The following is a 27,055-nucleotide window of genomic DNA, read 5'->3' as shown; positions in this document are numbered from 1 at the left end:
GCAGGGAAAAAAAATGGCCATTTCCATTCGGGATCACAAAAGAGAAAGTTAAATAAATCTTAAGTGGCCTGTTTGGTAGGTTGTTACAAAAAAATTAAAATAAATCATTTGTGCCACATCTGATATCTGAAATTATTTTTCACCTTTTAATCACATTTTTAAAATATTTTATCAGCTTTTCATCACCACTTTTCAAATATTTTTTCATCTCTCACCTTTTTCAAATATTTTTTCACCTTTCAAAAATTTTTCAAGTGCCACCTTGGCTCCTCAGCCTGTGAAAGGAGGTGTGGAGGAAGCAACTCTCATTTTCTTGAAAAAATAAACTTTAAACTGTTTATAGTGTAGGCCTGTTGAACAGAGTATAGTTAGGATGAAATTTGTATAATTTTAATCTCGAGCAGGTAACATTCAGATACACACAAATACTTTATACATTCTTATTTTTAGTAGTTTTTTACATTGGCTGGTAAAATGAGAAAAAACATCACAAATTAAAGTACAACACCACTGCAGCCTTTTGGAAACTAGCACCACCTAACATTTTCAATTACATGGAGAAATAAATAGTGAAATATTTTTGAGATTTCACAACAGAATATTCATTGTGTGTTGCACCGTTTTCTTTGATCTGCTACTGGACTGAGAATTCAGTCTGCATGATGGGGCAGCATACGAATTAACTTTGCAAAAGTCAAAATTGTTGCTAGTGGGGAGTGGGAAGCTTCTTGCCCTCTCCTGTCCCTCACTGGACACATCCACGTATCAAACTAATTGGAGTTGGAAGGGGAATAAAGCGAAGAAAGAGAAAACACACACATTATGAAGTGCAATTTTAACTAGGAAGATGATTAGGAGTCATGATAACCTCAGTAGTTTATCCAGCACCTTGGCATTTAGACTATATTGCAGCAGAGGCCTAATCATCAACAACGATCTCTACCTTTTCTGTCAGGCATGTTCTAGGTATCCATACATAAAGAAAATTTCCGGTATAAATTTCTGGTATAAATTTACTATTTTTCATACTCAATCGCCAAGCGTGCGCGCGCATATATATATATATATATATATATATATATATATAAAAAACAAAGATGATGTGACTTACCAAATGAAAGTGCTGGCAGGTCGACAGTTGTTTGTGTGTCTGTCGACCTGCCAGCACTTTCATTTGGTAAGTCACATCATCTTTGTTTTTAGATATATTTTTCCCATGTGGAATGTTTCCCTCTATATAATAATCAGATGTTTGAGAGTTATCTGTTTTGATTACAAAATGTCACATACATATTACATTAACTATTCAATGTTATTTCTATTAGAAACCATTTTTTTTTTTACTTACTGTAAATTTTTCTCCTGCATCATGACCTCTGTTTTCAAGCTTTGTGTCACAAGCATAAAATGTGAAAGCCTGCATCACATCTGCACCAGCACGTAAAAACTCACGATGCAGCTGTCGTACTGAAATAATGATGGATGGAAATGTAGCAATTTAAGTGATTCTTAGTATCAGGATGTTATTCTGTAACTTTTCATGGATATTGTTAGCTTTAAACTAAAAAAAAAGCATTGAATTAGAAGAGAGAGAGAAGAGAGAACTAAAACTTAATTGTCTCACTTCCCTCTAGCTGCAGTTGCCTCTGCCCATCATTTCAGAAATACTGTAAAACATTTATATAATTTTAGGTATGGTAAGTGCCCAACACAAGTGCATGTGAAGTAATTAACTACTTAGAAAATTCTTTTACTACAGTAAGTACGCACACATTTTGTCTCATGTTCCACACTTCCTTTGTTTCAAATAAAATTTTGATGAAAGCTTTTGACTATTGTTTCCCATACATTTTACACTATTTTGATATTATCTCATGAATTTATTAATCTTAAATTACACTAATAAATTACAAACACAGGATACTAAAAAAAGGAATGCCAAACATTCTGCAATGAAATGGCACCCGGGTAAGTTTTACCATTTGCATAACTTAGCAAAATGTTGTGTGAGTGGCAATTTGTTATTTGCATATGTTGCATTATACTTCCTATCAAGACAAAGTAATTTGTACTGGCTTTATTGGGTTGAGCTTTCCCTCTCACTTTTATCACAGGTTTTTTTGCTTATTGCTGAACACTTAATTCCTCCATTACTACACCTTTGCTGTAGTATACTCTCCCATTACCTATTTACTGCCTCTTATTTAGACTTCATTCTGATGAGCGTCAGTTTTTTTACCTTTACTATTCCCTATGTTTGTAATGTGTGAGAAAAACATGTATTGAGCTTTAAAGCATCCAAAATTTTAGTCTGTAACATACAACCACTTCATCCAAATTCTATTCCATACATTTTGACAACAGCAAATCTATGTTTTACTTGTCTTCTGTTAGTACAGATTTACACCATACCTGCTTCAGGGTTTTCTACAGTAGCTTCTGGAGTCCATGGTCCAGCTTTCACATAACCCCTTTTTTCCAGTGCAAATACAAAACCACCATCACCAATCACCACTCCCTCTTCTAGACGTTCCAAGATCCCCTGTAATCACAAAATATGTATTAATATTTTGTTTTGTGTCTTACAGATATCATATGTGAAGTGGGCAAAAATAATTCATCTTTTAAATAAGTAAAACTCAAAGTTTTGCTCTGGTCACTTCTTAAATCATCTCCTTTACATAAACTACAAAGCACCTTTTTACCAATACTTGAATACTGGTCATCAGTCTGGGATCCACACGAGATAGGATTGATAGAGGAAATAGAGAGGATACAAAGAAGAGCAGCGTGTTTCATTGCAGGCTCATATAATAAACACAAAAGTGCCACAGATATTGAGCCAATTCCAGCAGGTGGTGTTGCGAGAGGTGCACTGCAAGAGATGTGTTCTACATCGTGGTATGGTCTACTGTTAAAATTCTGAGTGTCTACATTCCTAGAAGAGTCAACCATTATATTGCTTTCTCCTATGTATACCTCCTGAAAAGACCATGAAGTTAAAATTAAAGAGGTTTGAGCCCACATTGGGGTTTCCAGCAATTGTTTTTTCTGCAATAAATACATAACAAGCAGTAAAACGGGGAAGTGACAGTGGTACACGAAATACCCCTACCATGCACCACTAGGCAGCTTGCAGAGAGTAGATATAGATATACAGTGAAATGCATGTGTATTCAAGTTCAGAGAGATGAACACAGGCAGAATACAGCACTGCATTCAACAATGCCTGTTCAAGACAACAAGCATCTGGCACAGTTGTTAGATCACTTACTGCTACTACAATGGCAGGTTATCAAGATTTGAGCAAGTCTGAACATGATATTATAGACAGTGCACAAGCGATGGGACACAGCATATCTGAGGTAGTGATGAAGTGGGGATTTCTCCATATGATTTTTTCATGAGTACCGCGAATATCAGGAATCCAACAAAACATTAAATCTCTGACATCGCTGTGGGTGGAAAAAGATCCTGCAAGAACAGGACCAATAGTGACTCAAGAGAATTGTTCAAAGTGACAGAAGTGCAACCCTTTCACAAATTGCTGGATATTCCAATGCTAGGCCATCAAGTGTCAGTGTGCAAATCATTCAATGAAACATCATTGATATGGACTTTCAGAGCTGGCTTGATGACTGCGTGACAAAGCTTTATGCATCACTTGGGCTTTGACAGTGGTCTGTTAATGACTGGGAACATGCTGCCTGGTTGGGTGACTTGTTTCAAATTGTATTGAGCGGGTGGACGTGTAAAGGTATGGAGACAACCTAATGAATTCATGGACCCTGCATGTCAGCAGGGTACTGCTGAAGCTGGTGGAGGCTCTGTAATGCTGTGGGGCATGTCCAGTTGGAGTTATATGGGACCCCTGATATGTCTAGATATGACTGACAGGTGACACATATGTAAGCATCCTGTCTGATCACCTGCATACATTCATGTCCACTGTGCATTCTGACAGACTTCGGCAATTCCAGCAGGACAATTTGACACCCCACAAGCCCAGAATTGCTACAGAGTGGCTCCAGGAACACACTTGTGAGTTTAAACACTTCCACTGGCCACCAAACTCCCCAGACATGAACATTATTGAGCATATCTGGGATGCCTTGCAAAATGCTGTTCAGAAGAGATCTCCACCCCATCTCACTCTTACAGATACATGGACATCTCTGTATGTTTCATGGTGTCAGTTCAATTCAGCACTATTTCAGACATTAGTTGAGTCCATACCATATTGTGGCTTCTGCGTGCCCTACAGAATATTAGGCAGGTGTACCAGTTTCTTTGGCTCTTCAGTATAGATGTACAAAAAGAATGGTACTGGACAGTGTCTCGAGTAGTTGGCAAAACTGCAAGATGGAATGTGGGTTTTGCTGCAGTTTTAGAGACTTGTCAGTGGCATAGATTGTCCAGTGTGTATCTGTTCCATGTCTGCCCTGTACAGTAACACAAGAAACTTTTACCCTGATTCAGAAATTTTGCATGCTGCTGTGTTTTTCTCTAAATTGGTGCCGACTTCTTTTCTTGTCCAACAGAGTCAAAGTAGTGTAATCTGCTTGCTGCATGAAGGGAAAGAATCTGTGTGTTGAAGTTGCATAATGCAAAGCACAAAATGCTGAACTATCATGCCCACACTTCTGGAAATGTGTTATTTGAGAAGAGGCTAATGCTGTCATAAATACCTTTATCTGTTACTAACACAGACAAGAGCCTTTCATATAATGGTGTTCATTACCACATCAGCACCCTCTATTGCCTCTATGGTAGCCTCAGAAACTGCCCCTCACCTCTAAAATCCTGTTATGTTTGCCATTTAGACTGAACCTTACCAGGTGTGGATACAGGGCATCTTAGTTCTTTACCAACTGCCCCCCCTCCCCTCTTTATCCATTCCTGAACCCTATGAATGCAATTATGTTTTGAACTGATGTCTTTGTATCAATGAATATTTGGATTTATGAATAATTAAGCTTGTTACTATCAGATTGTGATGTACATCCAATGTGGCAAGAATGCAATTTTCTGCTTTCTGCTTCATGAATGTGGTGCAAGGGGACTACATTGCTATTGATCTGAAAGTGGTCTTTTATAGAAAGATGTGTACAATCTTTCAATAAAGTGTCTGACATTCACCTATAAAGGATGAAGTTGTTGCAGTACGACATAACTGCTTTGGTGGTGGTGGTGGTGGTGGTGGTGGTGGTGGTGGTGGTGGTAGTGGTAGTGGTAGTAGTAGTAGTAATTATTGCAGTATAGTGCTAAATTATTTCATAAGAAATCGAAGGAAAAAATTATGACTGAGAGTTTTCTATTTCACTTGGCAACGGTATCATTTCACAATGATTTATTGTAAGGCTGAAAATCAGTTTTTTTTTTTTTAATGTGATGCTATATACCACAAATGGATGTCACAGTCTGCCTGTTTAGCCCCTGTTCACACAGTGTAACTTATGATAGCACAAAAATGATGTTATTCCACTTTGTTTAAGTGGTTGCTTGGACTAAGAGAGAAAAGCAGGACGGCCTTCAGGCTACAGGCAATGCCTATAGCCATATACAGGTGGACCCATTCATGCCGCACGGAAGGCATTATACAGTGGTACAGATGACGTGCTTCCACTACAAAGACAACCGCTTGGATAACTGATGGAAGGTTTCAAGAGAACAGCCCAAATTAGCAGTCAATGGCTTTCACTTAGTGCACAGCCATTGAGATAGATCTATAGGTAGAAGGAGTACTACTTTGCCTTCTGTACTGGTTTTCAGTTTGTACTGGTTTACACTAGTTAATGCCCCTTGCTACTTTTAGTACCACAATTACAGAACAATGAAACTATTACAAATAGAGCATGTGAATGATAAAAATCCAAATTTGAGTCCTAGTCCAGAGAACACAGTATTTCAGTATTGATAGTGATTTCTGTTTCCTTAGAAACATAAAATATCTACAAAAATTTAGATTAATGTGAGTTCGAAGTATGCAGCCTAAAATTTTTTTGTTACTACAAGGTGTAAAACTTTGCTTCTCCCGTTTTTTCCCCAACATTTGATCCTTTAATGAAACAAATTGGTTACACATGTATCATTCAAAGTATTTTCCATTGCTGGCCATCGTTTTCTCCCATTTTTCGGGCAGTGTATGAGTCCCACGTTGAAAAAATTGTTCATCTTTTGAAGTGATCCATGAATCGATCCAATTTGTGACTTCATGAGATCAGAAATGTTGGTCAGCCAGGCCATGCACCATTGATCTAAACAGGTGATAGAGGGAGCATTGTCTGGAGAATACGGCGGGTGGGGTAGGACTTCCCATTTTAACGTTTCCAAGTACATTTTGACCTCTTTTGCAACATGGGGTCAAGTGTTGTCGTGCTGCAGAATCACTTTACCGTGGCTCTCGCTGTATTACAGCCGTTTGTCTTTTAATACTCTGCTTAAATGAAGTAATTGCGTTCGATAACGAGCATCTGTGATTTTTTTCCATTTGGTTTTAACACCTAATAGTACATGACGCCGAGCTGGTCCCACCAAATGCAGAGCATGATCTTGGAGCCATAAATATTCGGTTTGGCTGTCGAAGTGGGAGTATGGCCAGGATATCCTTATGATTTTTTTGCATTTAAGGTTATAATAAGGAACCCATTTTTCGTCCCCAGTCACAATGCGATGCAGAAATCCCGTCCGTTTTTGCCTCTGAAGCAACTGTTCACAAACACACAAATACTGTTAAACGTCTCTTGGTTTCAGCTCATACGGGACCAAGTTCCTTCTTTCTGAATCATGCCCGTAGTCTTGAGACGTTTTGAAATGGCTTGCTGTGTCACTCCCACTAATTGTGCCAATTCTTCTTGAGTTTGACGAGAGTTGTTTCCAGAATGAGATTTTCACTCTGCAGCGGAGTGTGCGCTGATATGAAACTTCCTGGCAGATTAAAACTGTGTGCCCGACCGAGACTCGAACTCGGGACCTTTGCCTTTCGCGGGCAAGTGCTCTACCATCTGAGCTACCGAAGCACGACTCACGCCCGGTACTGGCAGAAGTAAAGCTGTGAGTACCGGGCGTGAGTCGTGCTTCGGTAGCTCAGATGGTAGAGCACTTGCCCGCGAAAGGCAAAGGTCCCGAGTTCGAGTCTCGGTCGGGCACACAGTTTTAATCTGCCAGGAAATTTGACGAGAGTCTTCACTCAGCAATGTCTCCAATTCTGCATCTTCGAAAACATTCTTTCTTCCACCACTTTGCCAGTCTAAGACATTAAAATCACCGTTCTTGAAGCGTTGAAATCACTCCCGACACGTTCTGTCTTGAGGTTATGTTGACCGAGGTCCAAACTAACTGCCTGACGTCTGCGATCTGTCTCTTTCGACCGCTACTTACCGTTGTCGCCACCTATCGGCAAACGGCGGAAGCAAAGTTGTACACCTTGTAATTAAGTACATTATACGAATTTTTAAAATGCCAAATTATCAAATTTGTCAGGCATAGACAGAAATAAATATCATTCGGAAGTTCTCGTGATGAAAGAGTTCGAAGTATGTCACAGGGTTAGTTTGTTTCCAGGTGTTAAAAATTGGATGTTCCCATACAAATCAAGCTAACAATATTTTTGGATACAGGTAGTGAATGAAATACAGACAAAAAGCATTATAAACGGAATAACAGCGAAGTTTTACTAACTATAATCGCCAAGGCCAAATAGGTGAGATCTGAAACTGACATACAGGTTGGTTATAATAGTGCTTTCTCTATCTTAAAGGGCCCCCATGGAAAAACGAGTGACTGTAGGATAATGAAACTTCGTGGAAACATTTGTGAGGGCACACAGAAGAGAAATAACGAATAAATCATTAAAAGAAAAACTTTAATTTCCACATTTGTTAACTATGTACCATGTTCACGCTCCAGGTTACAGACATTGCTCAAAGTGATGACTGACTGTGTCCACGACAGCCGGAACCACACTAGAGGTTGTTCTACTGTCCAAAGTACTTCAGGTGGGATGTTGGCTACCTCGCTCGCTATGTTCAACCTCCAACGTGTGTTATGCCGTGCCTCGGCCATGAAAGTTATTTCAACAACGTTTGGTGCTATTGGCTTTCAGCCTCTCCCAGGAGCATTTCCTAATTCGTCATTTAATTTGAACTCCAGAATCGTTCTTCAACCCCACTGCGGAAAGAGGATCTCTCCAAATTCCCTTAAGGCGTCGATATTCGCAAATACGGCCGCCGTAACACTAACACTACTAACAACGTAAAGTCCAAGCCTTCTATAATGTTGGGTTCCCATTTGGTAAATGCACTGTTCAAAAGAAATGTGAGAACATTAATTTGGGCGTCTGCCACACTCCACTGAGGAATAACTAAGGACTGGTTATGTTACCAAATTATTACTTTTATCTTTCAAATATTAAGTTCACAACAGATCATCATTACACCCTCGATTGTTTACGTAAAAAGAACTGAAATGTTCGACAGGTGTCGAAAACAAACTAGAAACAATCATTCACTGCTAAATTCTTAGTGCTTTTTGTTGGACAGAGCTTCAATAATGTGAGCCTGGCACCTACATGGCACGCTCGGTGCGAGTCTACAAGAGGTCACCATGAAGTATCGATTGCCATTTTTGAACGAACGCTCAAGAGAGCTCTTTGAGAGCTTGTGGTGGAACCGGACGACCACGAACTCGTCTGTCAAGCGTGTGCCACAGATGCACGATGGAGTTTGGGTTCGGGCACACTGCCGGTCATTCCGTTACTTCAATGTCCAGGCTTCGCAAGACATTCCTGCTGATGCCCGCCAGAGAGTGACATTATATGTCCAGGGCCACCACCGTATGCAGCAGCCACGACTTTGTCCAACAGGATCTGTTCGATGCACTGTCATGCAGTAAGACGACCATCGACAACAAGATCCGTATGGTTGGCAACACTGAAGCCGCCTCAGTACTGTACTCTAACATTATGAATCACATTGACTAATTGCAAACATATTGTTCTTGTGTTCTAGCTCTTTATTCTCACAAAGTAATGAGTGCTATCGACATCGGACGTCAAACTGATTCCATATTTTTTGATTTACAGAAGGCTTTTGACACCTTTTCTCACAAGCGACTTCAAATTAAATTGCGTGCCTATGGAATGCCGTGTCAGTTGTACGATTGGATTCGTGATTTACTGTAAGGAAGTTCAAAATTCGTAGCAATTGACGGAAAGTCAGAGAAAAACGAAGTAATACATGGTGTTTCTCAAAGAAGTGTTATAGTCCCCTGATCTATATAAAAGATTTAGGAGACCATCTGAGCAGTCCTCAGATTGTTTGCAGATGATACTGTCATTTACAGTCACACAATGTCATCAGATAACCAAAACCAGTTGCAGAATGATTTATGTAAGATATTTATATGGTACAAAAAATGGCAGTTGACTAAATCATGAAACGTGTAAAGTCATCCACATGAGCCGTAAGAAGAATCCGCTAAATTTCAGTTACACGACAAATTGCACAAATCTGAAGGCTGTAAACTCAACTAAATATTTATGAAATACAGTTCCGGTTAACTTGAACTGGAACGATCACACAGATGTGAGGAAAACAAACCAAAGACTACGATTTATAGGCAGAACACTTAAATGTAAAAGGTGTACTAAAGAGATTACTTACACTAAGCTTGTCAGCCTTCTTCTAGCGTATTGCTGTGCAGTGTGGGATCTGCATCAGATAGGACTGACGGAAAATTTTCAGAGGGGGACAGCCCATTTTTGTGTTAAGGCGAAATAAGGGAGAGAGTGCCACATATGATACACGAACTGGAATGGCAGTCAATAAAATAAAGGTTCTTTTGCTGCGGCAGGATCTTCTGATGACATTTCAATCACCAGCTTTCTCCTCAGAGTGTAGAATATTTGGTTGGCGCCCACCAACGTAGGGTGAAATGATCATCACACTAAAATAAATCAGAGCTCGCACAGAAAGACTTAAGTATTCATTTTTCTCGCGCGCTGTTCGAGCGTGAAAAGGCAGAGAAGTTCTTAAAGGTGGTTCAATGAACACATTGCTAGGCACTGAACTGTGAACTGCAGAGTAATCACGTAGATCTAGAAGAACCTCGGAAATCTGTCGATTTCCTGGGCAACATTAGGCAGGTACCGGTGACAACGGGTTTCCGCACACGAACACTGTCATCGTCGTGCTTCAGAAGATATCTGTACTCGTCTGTGATACACGTTTCGCCAGTGACGAAGTCGCCAGTTGACATGGAGACGGCAGCGTAAATCTCTCTGGCTGCTTGCAAGTACTCCATGTGATTAATTATCAGTTAGTTTTCCGGACAGCGTATTGCAACATCTCCATATAACAACAAAGGACCCTGAGCTTTAGATATGAAATGTAACTATCTTAATACATTCTGCAGTTTAGTACCACAATTAACTGCACACATTTTATAGATGGTAGTGAAATACCCATATGCAATGAATTTAATAGTTCATAAATGTTAAACCCGACAACTGCATTAATCATATGTTTGTTCCACAGTAAAAAAGCGAACCTACAGCCTGACGTCCAGTTGATGGAAAAGGGAGTCTTCTCCCGTTTCGAGCAAAGAAATGTTCGTGTTTTGACACCCGCATACAAATAGCAGGATATATCGCCTCTGCGCTACGTAAAACCAGGCGCGACATGCGTAAATACGTAACTAAGAGCGCATAATTTTAATTTTTAACTAGAGCTTAACGTTCTGTTAACAGTCAAGTCATTGGACACGAGATAATAGTTCTGTAAGGACGGGGATTCCCTGCAGCTTTGTTTGAGAAACCTTAACGACATTCGTCGGAAGGGAATGTCTTTTCTACCAAATAACAGCCACTTCGTTATCCATGTCAAACGAAATTCGTAAATTTATGATAGCAGGGTGTATGTGCCCGGGAAAGAACTGAAATTTTTTAGAATTTCGGGAAATTTTAAATTAAATTTTTGTAGGTTTTAATTGGTAAGAAATGATATTCAAGTAATTTTTCTTTAGTCCACCACTGCAAAATAATACTGCAGAAGCAACACAAAGGAAAGAATAACACCCCAATAAAACATCAGCTCCAAAGAAAATGCGCCATTTGTAACAAAACACAGTGCACACACCATAGAGTATATAGACCTCATTATTTATGGTCTATGCACACAAGAGTCAGCCGACATCAAAAGGTGTCAAAGGCTTTAGGACGAAGTCATGCAATACTTCGTAACAAGAAACTAATTTCGATGAGCGTGACGTGACAAGTGTTCGCGTTTATAACAGGTTGCGGGAAACTATTGTAAATGGTAGCTCGCGAAGTGTTACTTTCAAAGTTTCCTTGCACGCAAGAAATTGTTACGTGTGAAATACACGATAAATTTCTTAAATTACGAAGCATTTGACGCTCATTCAAAACTTAACACTTGGCCCAACCACTCGGAAAACGGGTCCGGAAGACCAGCCATTTATGCCCTCGTTTAATATTATACTGGCACATTTGAGTTTGATATATCTCAAAGGGCAACACGTGCTAAAAAAGACCAAGCTTCGAGGTTAGTCTTTCTTATTTATTTTACTTCCCTCGTATATCACAAATCTTGCAATAACGATGGCAAAAATATAATTATGCTTCAAAAAAGTGCGACACGAGTTCTTGAGTAATTTCACACGTAATTGGCTTTTCTATGGAAAAGTCGAAGGGCTCGATGGAACATGTATTCAGGTAGGTGCACAGCAGTGAACGTAACCATGCGTGTCAGCAATATTCAGCTGCTCCAATTTAAACTGTGCTCTTAGGATCCTGCCTAACCACACCCTCGGAAAAAAACAGCAAAATATTTTTGACAACCAATATTGTATGAAAAAACTTAGCTTTTTTGTAGCTATACTTCATAAATATTAACTTTTCGTGATTGTGTATTCGTGCTTCTTAACAGTGATGTTGCTATTCGCTGACTACATAACGAGTCCTATGTTCTGAATATCTGCTGTCGTTGGCTGGCGAGATCATGTGACATGGGCTATGATCATCCGACGAAAGTGCATCCGCGCGGAGTGGCCGCGCGAGTAGAGGCATCACGTCACGAATTGCGCGGCCCCTCCCGCCGGAGGTTCGCGTCCTCTCTCGGGCATGGATGAGTGTATTGTCTTTAGCGTAAGTTAAAGTAGTGTGTAAGTCTAGGGACCGATGACCTTAGCAGTTTGGTCCCTTAGGAATTCACACACACAAAAGTGCATCGCAGTCTATCTCATTGTTTCGGAAGCTACCGTGCTTTAGTGGAATTCGATTTTATACATTCATAATACAAAAATATGTAGTGTACCATGACAGCACATCGAAAATCTTTTCAAAATAAATTTTTTTGCTGGGTTTCGTTTCCTAAAATGCCGCCAAGTTCTAAGACACTGTATAAAACCTTTACCATTCGTAGAATTGGTAAATTTTACAGCTCCGAGGGAAAATATATTGAATTTTCACCTGGGACAAAGTATCTAACTGGAGAAAGTTTATCCCAGAATTTTTTTCTTGTCCGCGTATATACACTGGCTAACGAAATCCGGATGGCGAACTATTAACAGGCAAAATAAACCGTTGTTCCACCTGACAAATTTTATCTACTGAAAAGGAAATGAATTTGCTGAAAATACAAGTTCGAGTAAAGCAGAAGAGAGTGCGAGTCGATGGAAAATCTCGGGTTTTAATGTGCCAGGGTGCACCTATAGGTCCTATAATCAAGTCATGACTGACCAAGAAGATGCTTAACGTCCAAAAAGTAATAAGAAACCATCACCACATCCGATTAAATGATGAGAAAGAAGCAACCATAAAACTAACTATATAATACGTAGTATGTGGAAAGCTAGTCTGTGGGGGTGTAACCCCGTGGTTGACTCACTTCATATAAACGACGTTAAAGTCTGTCAGGTCATAGGCTACATATTCAGGCTTCCGCAGTTTTTCTAAATCTCAAGGTATATGCCAGGATAGTTGTCTGAAAAGGACAAGACCAGTTTCCTTCTGCAGCCTGTGCATGTGCTCTAAAACCAATTTGTTCATCGAGTGTTTAAACTCAATTTTTAAAAAATCTTAATGTAGGTTCTAAGTAGAGCTAAAAGATTGGTACTGCACCGCAGAAAAACGCCTGAAATTAGCACGTATTCCGCGGTCACATTTCGTACGAAGAAAAGAATTCACGGTGCTCTTCTGGACCCTATTTTGATATAGTGGTCAGGGCTGACAGACACAAACATGGACGTGGCAGAAATGGATAACAAACAACCTGAAGGGTTGAAACTAGCACTCAATTACGAAACGAGGCGAAAAATAGGCTTTCTTTATAGCATTGCCTTCTCGAAAACATTTAAAACCGTATTTAATTCGCGAACAATGGTAAAACTACAATAAGAGTGAAAATTCTACTGGATGATTATTTCAACGAAATTTTTCAATGCAGCTTACAACAGCGGTGTGGCATTTAGACAATTTCTACCCACATGAACACTGAGTAAAATACTTTGGTAATGGTCAGACCTTGCACTATCAGCGTGAAAGAACGCAGCATAGGCAAGAAGTCCACCATACGGTCAATTGACTGAGGCGATATCGTTGGTGTCCACCACGTGAAATTTCGTGCGAACGCTGAGGTTTTCATACGTCGCCATGTCAAGGCTGTACCGTAGATTTAATGCTGGATGGCAGTGATCAGCCATATCGTGCAGAACCACCACTTCGAAACAGGGTGCGGAGTCGACCTCCCGCAAGTGTAATTACTACCCGCACGTCACAGGATAGATTTGAGTGGCCACAGAAACACTGTCGTTATTCGCTCAAAGCATGGCATATGGCATCCACTTGCCAACGGAGCTTCGTTCAGGAAGGTGGTGAAGAAGTTATGGGGAGGGTGGGAGGGGGGGGGGGGGGGCGGGGTGTACACGGTATAACGTTTGATCCCTGACACGTCAATAATATTCTCATGGGCAAATGACGTAGAAACGTAACGAGGAGTAAGTTGCACGTGTTGGTTCGCAAGAGTACGCCGCAGGCGGCCTGAACAATGAGGTGACAGCCATGCGATAGCTGTACGTACACACAAAAATGACTGTAGTACCGCGTACTCAGGTGATTAATGTGAAAAGGTTTCAGACATGATTACACTGTTCGCTGAAAATGACAAGCTTATCCTGGACTTTACTGTTACGCAGGCTAAGCGTTTGGTGCGCTATTCCTGCGGCACTTCTCGTTCTCGGTGTTTTGCTTCTCACTGTGGATTTCCCGCTTGGCCTCTGTGTCGTCCTCAGCCTGCTGTCAGAGGTGTGTTACTCCTGCAGCTGATCAGGCCAACGCGTGGTCGGTCTGCAGCGTATTTGGGGCCCAAGTCCTGAATAAGTCTGTTCCGGGAATGTTCCGCCTTGTCGTAGAACTGGCGTGCTGTCCGATCCAACCTCTCGTGCAGCAGCGGGATTCCAGTTTCCTGGTGCAGGAGTTGCGAGCTATATCTTCTCGGAAGGCGCAGAGCGAGCTTCAACGCTCCGTTCTGCACCCTCTGCAACATTCCGATGTTTGCGTCGGCCGCATTGGCCCACGCTGCTGCTGCTGCGTTTTCTGACAGTGGTGTGATCAGTGTCAGATACGGTGTTATGCCATGGTGTTGAGGAAGCGACGACGGGTTGAGTAGAGGGTAAAGGGCGCGAAATCGACCTATTGCTCTGCTCTTTATGTCTCTAATGTGCGGCAGCCATGTTAGTCGCTGGCCGAGGGTAACTACGACGTAGCAACCGATCTTGCCCCTTGGTATGTTGCCTCCCATGATGATGACCGGTGGCAGATCTGGAGGCAGCAGCTTTCTCATGAATACCACTGCCTGACTCTTGGCGGCGTTGTAATTCAACCGTCATTTGGTTGACCACGCGGTAAGGGCGAAGCAGCCAAGTTGCAGAAGTCGCCCCACTTCTGCTGCGTTCATACTGAGCACAAGTAGCGCTGTGTCGTCGGAATATATTACCAACTTCACGCGCACCACTCGCGGAGCGTCGGCAGTGTAGAGGGAGTAGAGCAGGAGGCCTAGCACCGACCCCTGCGGCACTCCCGCTCGCATCGGCTGTTGCGTTGACCTTCCGTCGTCTGTGAAGACGGGGAATGTCCGTATGCAAGGTAGGAGCGCGCAGAGTTTGTACACGAGGCCGTTGTGTCACACTGAGTCTAAGGTCCTGCAAACGTCGAGTAGCACCGCCCCCAATGTACTCTCCCATCTCCAAGGCGCGCATGGCTGCTTCTCCTAGCCGCAGCAGCTGGTGGGTGGTGGGAAGTCCGCTCCTGAACCCAAATTGCTCGTCGGGAATGACCGACTCTTCTTCGACGTGGCGCAACAGCCTCTTGATGTAGAGCTGCTCGAACACTTTCGAGAGGGACGGAGGCAGGCTGATGGATCTGTAACTGGTGGCCAGACGAGCATCCTCTTGTGTTCGGTACTGCCACGACTTCCGCGTGTTTCCATAAGGAAGGGAAAACTCTAGACCGAAGGATACTGTTAAGTATGCTCGTCGAGGCCTGTGGACTCCCGCCGGCAGGTTTCGTAGGAGGAGACCTGACACCATCAGCTCCTCCCGCCCTCCTGGTGTTCAGCGACAGCAGCTGTTCCGCTACCTCTTCTTCAACAATGAGGGTGATTTCATCATTGTCTTACCTTGCTGCCAGATCTTCTTCCACAAGGCGGATGTGATCCAGGTCGGCTCCGACGCCGTCAACAGCTGTAATGTTTTCAGCAAAGGTGTGCAGTACACTACTGGCCTTCTCGTCTGGGCTCTAGACGACGATCTGGCCGACATGTACCGGCGGGATGCGTTGCAGCCGGCGAAAGAAGCTCGACACGCCACGCGCTGCCGTCTTGTGGATTAATCGTGGCCACCATGCCGGCCCATTCCTGATTTCTGGGTCCCTAGACCGCCGTTTTGACGTCTCACATACACTTCAAGTGGCGTTTGGTCTCCGGCTGGTGTGTGATCTGCCACTCGCGGAAGGTCCTTTTCTTCTCTCGATCGTCTCCATAATGCGAGGTGTGGGTTTCAGAGTGGGTCCTGCTACTGACATGGACGTCCCGCCGTGACTACTTCGGCTGCTCGTAGTAGCTGACGATTTAAAAATTCCAGTGCGGCGTTGGCACCCGCGGCGTCAGTGTCTGGTAAGCCCTCCACCAGGTCGAGAACTTTGGCGTGGTTACGGCCGCACAACGGCAATTAATAAACTTGAACGCGGAATGGTACTTTGAGTTAGACGCATGGGACAGTCCATTTCAGAAATCGTTAGGGAATTCAATATTCCGGGATCCACACCGCCAAGAGAGTGCCAAGAATACCAAATTTCAGTCATCAGCTTTCACCATGGACAACGCAGTCGCCGACGGCCTTCACTTAACCACCAAGAGCAGCGGCATTTGCGTTTAGACTTGTCAGTGCTAACAGACAAGCAATACTGCAGGAAATAAACGCAAAAATCAATGTGGGGCGTACGACGAACGTATACGCTAGTACAGCGCGGTGAAATGGGGCGTTCATAGGCTATATGCCACCAGCCGACCGACGCTAGTGCCTTTGATGGTCCCATATACTCTGTTTTAACTCGCCAGCGAGACCTATGACTTCTCCGAGCTCGCAGTCTCCGTGTGTCCGGAGACTTCTCTTGGGTCTCCACTGCAGCCCACTCGTCACTTCAGTCTCTTGTAGCCTACAAGTGGACTTGACTGGCTCAGAAATGAGAGCGAATACACGAATTTGCGAGTATAACAGCGGATTCACGGCACTCCCGCTACAAACGCAACCGTTTCACACAAACATGATTTCGCCTTTATAGCCATTCTCAGGTGCAAGTGGAAATGTCACAAAATGCCTAAATGACAGAAGCAAGTTTTGTACCGACATAACGACTGATCGGTTAGTAGTGAATATTGTTCTGTTTATACAGGATGGCTCAAAAGTCACCGGACAGTTGGTTAAAAGAAAAAAAGTAACAGCAAGACTTAGTACAGTAGAAAGTTTTAATCCGTTAAGTTGCTATTACCAAATGGTGATATTGCGCCTTGTTAAATTGGTGTACAATCCAATGATAAACAAAACAAACACAGTAATCAAACTGGTGAATTTGTAAGTAGGCTGTTTATGTTTTCTTATTGGCAACGTTACGTAGCGCTCTGTATGAAAATCACTGGCTGTGCTGTGTGCAGTCTGTGGCTAGTTTGCATTGTTGTCTGCCATTGTAGTGTTGGGCAGCTGGATGTGAACAGCGCGTAGCGTTGCGCAGTTTGAGGTGAGCCGCCAGCAGTGGTGGATGTGGGGAGAGATGGCTGAGTTTTGAAATTTGTAAGACTGGATGTCATGAACTGCTATATGACTATTAAGGTAAATACATTGTTTGTTCTCTATTAAAATCTTTCATTTGCTAACTATGCCAATCAGTAGTTAGTGCCTTCCGTAGTTTGAATCTTTTATTTAGCTGGCAGTAGTGGCGCTCGCTGTATTGCAGTAGTTCGAGTAACGAAGATTTTTATGAGGTAAGTGATTTGTGAAAGGTATAGGTTAATGTTAGTCAGGGCCATTCTTTTGTAGGGATTTTTGAAAATCAGATTGCGTTGCGCTAAAAATATTGTGTGTCAGTTTAAGCACAGTCATGTATAATTGTTGAAAGGGGACGTTTCAAATTGTTTGAAGCATGATCTGCGAGACGTGTTTACCGCTGTAGTTTTACGAATTATCAGTGTTAACGAAAAAACTTTTATAAATGTGGTGCTACTGCAGTTTTTAATGAATGGAGAGGACACTTAGATCAAAACCACCGCCTAGACAGTGTACGACATGCGAGACATTTGAAGAACATGGATTTGTTATGGATCCACCAAGATCTGGCCGCCAACAAGTCACAACTTCGGAAAATGAACTGCGAGTATGTTCAGCTGTGACCCGAATTCGCAAAAATCAACCTGACGATTAGCAGCTGAGCTGGATTAACCATGAAGGTTAGTGCAAAGAATGTTACACAAACAGAAGTTTAAAGTTTACATTCCACATTTACGACAAGTGTTACTTTCGACCCAGATCGACGTCTTCAGTTTTGTGAACCTATTCCATAAAAATTGTGTGGCCTGACAAGGCCGATTTTAAGTTAAGCGGACAAGTTAACAGACATAATTGCACTTACTGATATACTGACAAAAACAACGTTGTGCGAGTGATGGGAGGGGGGCAATATCAACATTTGGCGTACTTAGACCGTATTTTTTGAAATAACAATGAAAGTAGATAACTATTTGGTTATGCTTCAGAATTACATGGTACCAGACCTTATGACGTGTGCTGAAAACTTTCAAGAAACTCACTTGCAACACGATAGTCTCTATCACATTATGCCACTGCGGTTCGCGATTATTTGAACCCAACTTTCCTAAGAATAGTGAATGGTCGAAGGGGAGATATGACATGTCTCCACATCCACGAGATATACCGCCCACGAATTTTTTATGGGGTGCCGTCAAGGACTGTTCTCAGACCATTCCTGAACGAAATGACTACACCCACGGCGCATTTCATGATTTGGACAGTGATACCACATTGTGAGTATGTAACACTGTTCCAAAAATACTTCAAAGGTGTGAAGACGGAAAACAGTTTGAATATAAAAAATTATAAGTATCGTTTGTATTTGTAATGAAACAATTTCAGTCTTTTATTTAAATCAGTGCCCAGTGACTTTTGCAGCACCTTGTACATAAATTTATATAGATAAAACATTTTGTGAGATTCCTATAAATTCATTTTACTATTCAATATCTTAAGTCTAACAGTTACATACGTTGACACACACAATCCGAGGCGTTACGGAGTCTGTATCGACAGTAACATCAAACATTGTGTTTAATTATTAAAACAAATTACAGATATAAATAAGCTACACAACTCGCTCTTAGCACACGAACGCGAGATGTCATGACCAAATACAGAAATAGCGCGTTTCTTGTCGCATACATATGTAACAGTGACTTTGTTCTGTGCCCAGTTGTAGTTTGAGGCAGCCTTTTGTGTGCCTTGGTGGAGATAGAATAACCAAGAATATAACCATTTTATTTGCAATGGACGAAATTTTTATCTTTTTTGTTTGAAGCGTGGACTACAGCGTGAAACTTATTCCAGGTATTACTACTCTAATGGAACAGCTTTGCAGTTGTGTACTTTGCATCAAATTTTGGGCTATATCAGCAGTCTCATTTCTCCTTGTCACTGCTACTTTACAGCAACAATATCGTGTAATCCTCCATACTAAAGATGTCGCGACTAGTCTTCCACTCCTGCATGCTTCGAGAGAACGAGTCGAGTATGAAGCGACAGCAGCGCCACAGTTCTCCACACGGCACTCGCGGAACTACAGCGGGAACGAGGGAAGCCCTTTAGCACTAGTGTAACAGCGGCGTCTTTGAGACGTACGCCTCTACTTGCTGCCTTTCAGATCTCTAGTACGCAGTGAGTCTGAAGCCCACATTTCTGTGCTGTAAAAAAGGATTCCATTTCGATGGCAGCAACGTCACTAACGCAGCCACACACGTAACTACAACCTTGATTGACATGGACATGCAGGTATTTGTGCAAGTACGCAGAAAATCTTCGCCTCTGACGATTTAGGCACCCTTGCACAAGCACCAGGTTATGTTTCGAAGATACTTTGAGCCCTAACGCAGACGACGAAAACTCGCTCGTTTTGGCCCGCTTTGGCGTTTTGAGGCGGAAAAAAAGAGTAACAGCTGTGTGTGGTGTAAAGAGAGCAAAATTGCCCTGCAAACGGTCAAGCCTGCTATCACCAAGTGCCTGATCGTTATGATAGGGCTTCCAGTTACGTGTATAGAAACAAGCGGGACTGGAGGTAATTAGTTGTGGTTTGGCGGAGAAACTGTTACGACATTCACCTGAAGTAGTACTGCTCAACCACATTATTGCACTTAGCCGTTATCGGAAACGCAGTGACGTTACAGTAAGCAGTAGTGCATATACTGTCAACTCCAATAACGCGCTGACACACAAGCCGACCAAAGCGCTTCTTGTAAACGCGAGTCCTGTGTCCTCACCACTCCACGTCACGTTGTTCCTCAGTAGTAGAAATCACGAAGCAGTGTTTAGTTTCTCAGCAACTGTCAAAGGAAAGATAGCCAGCAAAAAACCAGGAAGATTGCTTCCTTGGAAAATTTCTGATGCAATACCTCACTTCCGTCCAGTCATCTCAGACACTAGATGTTGCAAAAGATAAATCATACTTCCTTACACACAGGTTGCTTTATTCTTCGAAGTAAAATTAGGGTTTTACGTACAATGACGACCAGGTCATTAGGGACAGAGCGCATGCCCAGATTGGGAAAAAGTATTTTGTTTCTTCAAAGACATTTCTTGCCGTTAAATGATTTGGAGAAACTTTAAAAATGGGTAAAAACAGTCTCATCAGTAATAACATTTATTCACAGAAGTTACTATTTCTGTTACATTCTGGCCGAAACCGGTAACCATTGCAAATCAATACTGTTTTTAATCTATTTTCAAAGTACTTTTAGCTAGACTGCTGTTTCTCCACCAGAAATGTTCTCAAAAATTACTGACCGACTACGGGAACTAAATGAGAATGGATGGCGGTAATGTGAACCGCTGACCTTCCAGAAGCGAATCTACTGCGCCTTATGATTATTTTGAAGTTGAACTGATTTACGAATTAAACATCGTAGGGGGAACAAAATTAACCACTGTAAAATTTCAGGAGCCCGCGAAACCCAGGAGAGAAATTTCTGTTACATGTTCTGACAGCCCGTTTCACATTGAAAAAACTTGTTTCGAAGGACAGATGCTAAGTTTACTTCAGACTGAAAATCCAGCAACTCTTGTAGGATAAGAACTTTAAAACAACAAAGCTTGAGCCTCAGATTTATTACTCTGCCTGGTAACTTCCGAGCAAACTGTAATTTTCACCACTAATTTCCCAAGTATTGTAGATCAGCTACGTGGACACGAAATAATTGTGATCGATTTGCCTAAAAATCTAAAGGCGTTAACGAGTTTGAGGCACACACTTGCCTTGTTTAAGATACCTGTAGGTGTAAATTTAATGAGGAATCTATCTATTCTGCAAGACTACTAAAATGCCTTCGTTACTAAGTTTAAGCATGGTAAAGTGAAGTTCGATGTTCGCTGGTACTGCGAGGCGAAGGCACTATTCTGTTTTACACTCATTTTACTCGAAGATTTTGGATGGAACACTCAACTGAAGTTAACGATCCGCGATGCCAGCATTCCAGAGTAGTCTACCAAATCTAGGGGGCAGGGTGTAGTCCTGTGGGTGTCAGACTAGGAATTTAAAAGGAATATTGGAGTTAAACGTTCTGTCGATGACGAGGCTATCAGTGATGGAGCTCAAACTCTGGTCAAGGATGCGGGAAAGAAATCAGCCGTGTCCTTTCAAAGGAACCACATCAGTATTCGCCTTAACTAATTCATGGCAACAAGGAGAAACATATGAATGGCCTGACTGGTATTTGAACTGCCATCCTCCCGTTAGCAAAAGAGTCCAGTTTCTTGTTACTCCGCCACCTCGTTTGGCCATTACAAATTCTAAGATCCTGGTTTCATATCCAGCCGTTCCTACAGTTTATTTTTTTATTTTATTTGTTTTTTCAGTGTCACTTGTCGCCTACCACCTTTGGCAATGGCGCATTTGTGTGAAACCTTACAAGATGCACTGTGGTCCGAGTCCACAAGCTATGCTTTCCCTGCATCTGGCTGGGTTAAGTCAGTTCGAAAGTCTGAGTAACCATAAGGGCCCATCACTTCAAAAAAAGCATGCTAAGTTCAAACGAACGCAAAATCTCCAAGACTGGATCTTTTACAGAAGCTCTAAATTTAGCACGAACATGAATGCGAGATGCTTATAATAGTTTCCACAACGAAACTTTACCTAGAAACCTGGCAGAAAATCCAAAGAGATTTTGGTCATGTGTGAAGTATGCTAGCGGCAAGACAGTCCGCGCGATAGCAATGGAAATACTATGGACGACAGTGCTACGAAAGCAGAGTTACTAAACACAGCCTTCCGAAATGCCTTTACAAAAGACGAACCAAATATTCCAGAATTCGAATCAAGAACAACTCCCAAAAAAAAGTAACTTAGAAACAGGTATCTTCTGAGCAGTGAAGCATCTTAAATCGCTCAATAAAAGCAAGTCTTTTGGTCCAGACTGTATACCAGCTAGGTTCCTTTCACAGTATGCTGATGCAATAGCTCCATACTTAACAGTCATGTACAACCGCTCGCTCGACAGAAGATCCGTACCAAAGGACTGGAAAGTTTCACATGTCCCCTCCAATATTCAAGAAAGGTAGGAGTAATCCACTAAATTAAAGGCCCATGTCATTAACGTCGATACGTAGCATGATTTTGGTACATACATTGAGTACGAACATTATGAATTATCTTTAAGAGAACAGTCTATTGACACACGGTCGACAAGGATTTAGAAAACATCGTTCTTTTTAAAAAACAAAAAAACAGCTCTTTACCCATACGAAATGTTGAGTGCAATTGACAAGAGATTTCAAATTGATTCCGTATTTCCAGATACTGGATTTGGAATGGACACCATTGAAACAAAGGCGTTTTTCGTCTGGCGGAATCTTCTCACGAGATTTCGATCACCAACTCTCCTCCGAATGCGAAAACATTTTGTTGACGCCGACCGACATGGGGAGAAACGATCATAATAAAATAAGGGAAATCAGAATTCGCAGTGTTCGTTTTTTCAACGCCTAGTTCAAGAGTGGAATAGTAGAAAATTACTGTGCAAGTGGTTTGATGAACCCTCTGCCATGCGCTTAAGTGTGATTAGCAAAGTACCCATGTAGATGCAGGCCGTACACAACAGTATCCAAACCAATCTTCGAATCGAAGGTGACTCTACGAGGCGCACGTAACTGTATCGGCAATAGATGCTATATTTCCACCCTCTAATGAGTGCTACATAATATCAGGAAAGCATAATTAAGAGACTTTTCAAAACCCTGAAGTCACTACCAGTGAAATTATCAACCATTGCGTTCATTACGCTAAAGTGACAATTTTGATTATTCAATGTTCAGCATAAAAATTTAAATGACATTTGACACGGGTATTGAAAAGCAAAAAGCTGCAGTCCGATGTTAACGAAGTACTCCGTATCCAACTATTACGAATAGCTGCTTTTTACCTAACGAGATTGGACACAATATTACATTTTGTATTGCGATACACCAAAATATTTACCTGAGGGTGAAAATACGAAGGCAAATTTGTATGTGTTGTGTTTTTTCAGAGAGAGATTACACATTGCTTAAAAATACTCCCATTCGACAAAAGCTCAGTTAAACGTACGCCCAGCCACGTAAATGTAGAATTTGCACAGTTTCCCCGAAGAGCATCAGAATACTGGAATGGTTCGTTCGACAGTGGCTCCGTCAATTTCCTTTACGCATTTTCGTCCACGCTAACGATAAAAACTGTATTCCTTTAATAAACATTTCTTTAGGGTTCACACAAATTATATGGGGTAAACTCATGAAAGTTCATAAGGTGTTGAGGGATTTTTTTCCTAAATACTTAGGTGAAAGGGACCCACGGTCACTTGCGGCTCGATGCTGAGTAACGTACAAATTATTTATTCTACTAGTTACGAACCTTATCTCTGCCTCTGTGAAAAGTTCTTCGAAACAGCTTAAGTCTGTAATATGTAATCACTAAAACCCACAATGTAAACAGAGTAATGCAAGAAAAGCACTAGAACAGCCTAGATCGTTGTGCCGCTCTTGCATTCAGTCAACTATACGCGAGGTGCATACAGGCCAGCTCTTCTTCAGTGTGCCGTGTATCAGGGTTACCGTTGAACTAACGCTGCAGGAGAAAGGAACAAGAAAGAGAATCGAGCAGTACTTAATGGAAGCTTTGTGGCGAAGAATAAAGTCGACATTAATATCATCAGGAAGCAGCGATACTGAATGGAACAAAGTTGTTACCAACCAAGACAGCGCATAGCGTCGACAAATGCACTATTCTACAGATATTTTAAATACGGCTTAGATACACATACGGCGTAAGAGGTCGATCTAAATACAATTACTCTGTAACAGCCCACAGGATACCTCGGATTCTTCCCACTTAAATACTGAAAACATTCCAAGAAACCTCCGAAATTTTGTCGGAGTTAAGGTTTATTCTGTGTACGTTACTGAAAAGCATCCAATTTACAAGTAGTGGAGGAGAAGACGTTTGTTTGAAAATTTTAGAAAAATTATACCTACGAGGAAGTTTTATAAAATTTTAATTATGAGTCTTAGTAATCAGTGGTTAGAGTTCAGCAAGCGCTTCTAATTAGTTCCGTAATGAATTAAGGCACAAAACTATAACAACCACCATGGACGACGGCCAATGGTCTTTTGAGGGATGTACAAACGCGTTCAGCAGAACACTTGTTGCTTCATTTGCCGGAAACATAAACAACGCAACTCGCATGAAACAAGGCACAGTAAATATCAACACATTCGCCTGCTGTAGAACGGTTTAGAATTTTTCAAAATGAGAGATGCAGAAGAGCGAAACAAAGCCACCACCGGTTACCGGGGAAAATTCACTGAGGTCGTTGACGTGTATCCTTACCTTCTTCGGCATGACGCTCGCCAGAGATGCAGCTGTGGTACAAATCCAGACGCAGTAGCTGCCGTGAAGTGAGTGGATGACCGGCTAGTGCAGCGTGCTTGCGTCAGACAACTCGCACGCTCCCCCCCACCGGCTGGCAGCCGGCCAATGGGAGCTACGCGTCGCTCCCCACCGGTGTGGGAATGCCCCACGCCACGCGAGGCGAGATTTGAACGCATTTACACCTATAACACACTACCGATGGTTGTTAACGTAACGTCTATCTTCTGGACGAGCATGCTAAGTACGGCGTTGGGCTACATTCAATGTGACCTCCTGCAGCTTCTAGCAAATGAATGCACACAAATCATTATTTATTCTCAGGGAAATTTTGTGTAAAGCAAAGCAGTTTCTACAGGTGCTTGGGTGAAAGGGACCCACGGTCACTTGCGACTCGATGCTGAGTAACGTACAAATTATTTATTCTACTAGTTACGAACCTTATCTCTGCCTCTGTGAAAACTACTTCGAAACAGCTTAAATCTGTAATATGTAATCACTAAAACCCACAATGTAAACAGAGTATGCAAGAAAAGCACTAGAACCATCTCATATGGTTGTAGGGTCACCTTTGGCATCCAAAAAGCCTAAAGCTCTCCTGGACATCAATGCGTACAAATCCTAAGATAGTGAGCAAAGCATTATTTTGCCATTCCTTGCGAAAGAACTGTTCCAATTTCTAGGGAGCTGCTGATCAAGGGCAACAGGTTTTAATTCTCTCTTCCCTAGCCCGGGGACTGGGTGTTTGTGTTGTCATCATTTCATCATCATCTTCATTCGTCACAGTGGCTAAACTGGAGTGCATAAAAATTGGACTGTGTAAAAATTGGATCTTTGTACGGCCACTGATAACCGCGCAGTTGAGTGCCCCACAAACCAAACATCATCAAACATCTCTTCCCTAGCGTTTCTCCCACTGTACCTTGTCTACTGTTTTTCATGATTTCCGATGTTTATAAAAGAAATAATTTCAGACTAAATAACTACGACAAATCAGTTGTCGCGAACCAAATGTACGAAACAAGCCATCCCATTAAGGGAATCCTGCACACAGAAAATAAGAGACGAAAACTCGACTTGCTAGAAAAATTGGAGATAGCCAGTTATGAAAAGAAATATGACAGTATTCTTAACGCACAAATTGAAAGACAACCGAACGAAATTAATAACCAATTTTATAATTGTTTTAAAGTGCATGCATAATTACAAATTTGCAATACTTCTTTAGCGAAATAGCTAGTCTGGCGCTAGTGGGACGCGACACACAAGTAGCGTCTTTGAAAAGAAGATATGTTGGTGGGCTGCACCAACACTCAAATACCTCTGAAATATCACCTCACAACTCCCGGGCACCCGGAGAAGCTCCAACTTGACGCTCGTAAGTAGCACACCGCACCATCCTCGATCAAAAAGCAAGATAGGCAAGGTTCCGAGACCTCGGTTAAAGTAAACCGCGCTTAAAATGCCTCTGCGTTGGACCAACGTTAATCACTGGTCAGGCAAACATTCTTCAGCCAACAGTGTATTTGACCTCGGTTTCTCTTTTCGTTCTTTTTTCCGTTCAGTTGGAATACTTACGCCATTTAAACATAAAATTCATCAGATATATGATAATTAACACGTCTAATGTCATTTTTATGAAAAATTCACGTCTTCTTATTTCTAATTTTATAATGCATACAAAAAAACCAGCTTTGATGGCAAGCACAAATTCTTAATGACCAGCCGGCCGGTCTGGCCGAGCGTTTCTAGGCGCTTCACTCTGGAACCGCGCGACCGCTACGGTCGCAGGTTCGAATCCTGCCTCGGGCATGGATGTGTGTGATGTCCTTAGGTTTAAGTAATTCTAAGTTCTATGGGACTGCTGACCTCAGATGTTAAGTCCCGTAGTGCTCAGAGCCATTTGAACCATTTTAATGAACGATATTTATAAAATACTGTTAATTAAGATTGTATAATTTAAAAAATACAAATTAATTTTTCTCTTTTTTGTATTGCATGCTTCATGTAAATGCTCATAGAACATGCATATTTGTTTAAAAATTTGCATCTATCTCGAATCGAACCCAGGCCTCCACACAGGGAACAGGCACACTACCAATGAGCCACGTAGCCTATCGAAAAATATATCTGATTTTAGCATGTTAAACATGGATGGAAAACTTAGAAGTCGATTTTCTTGAGAATTTTTGAGAATTGCATCGAATTGCTTTGGGAGAGGTGTGTTTGAGTTTTGAACTTCACGTACCATAAATATAAAAAAAATTACAAAAATTCAATTGTTGTGTGATCCCCTCGTTAGAAAAAAAC

At 41.8% G+C, this 27,055-nt stretch overlaps 1 protein-coding gene across 1 annotated transcript in view; it reads right to left on the bottom strand.

Annotated features, from left to right (window-relative positions):
• The window catches only part of LOC126253312 (betaine--homocysteine S-methyltransferase 1-like), a 57,364-nt gene extending 32,515 nt beyond the window's left edge, over positions 1-24,849 (bottom strand). The window contains exons 1-3 of the mRNA XM_049954546.1: positions 24,707-24,849; positions 2,413-2,542; positions 1,349-1,467 (exon numbers count right to left, since the gene is read on the bottom strand). Of these exons, the coding sequence (XP_049810503.1) occupies positions 1,349-1,467; positions 2,413-2,542; positions 24,707-24,718 (261 nt within the window). The 5' untranslated portion in view covers positions 24,719-24,849. The remainder of the gene's footprint in view (positions 1-1,348; positions 1,468-2,412; positions 2,543-24,706) is intronic.
• Between the last annotated feature and the right edge of the window lie 2,206 nt (positions 24,850-27,055).

This window comes from Schistocerca nitens, chromosome 4 (genome assembly GCF_023898315.1).
Source record: "Schistocerca nitens isolate TAMUIC-IGC-003100 chromosome 4, iqSchNite1.1, whole genome shotgun sequence".
Lineage (NCBI taxonomy): Eukaryota > Metazoa > Arthropoda > Insecta > Orthoptera > Acrididae > Schistocerca > Schistocerca nitens.
The sequence above is the reverse complement of the archived record's forward strand: the minus strand, read 5'-3'. Positions and strand labels throughout refer to the sequence as shown.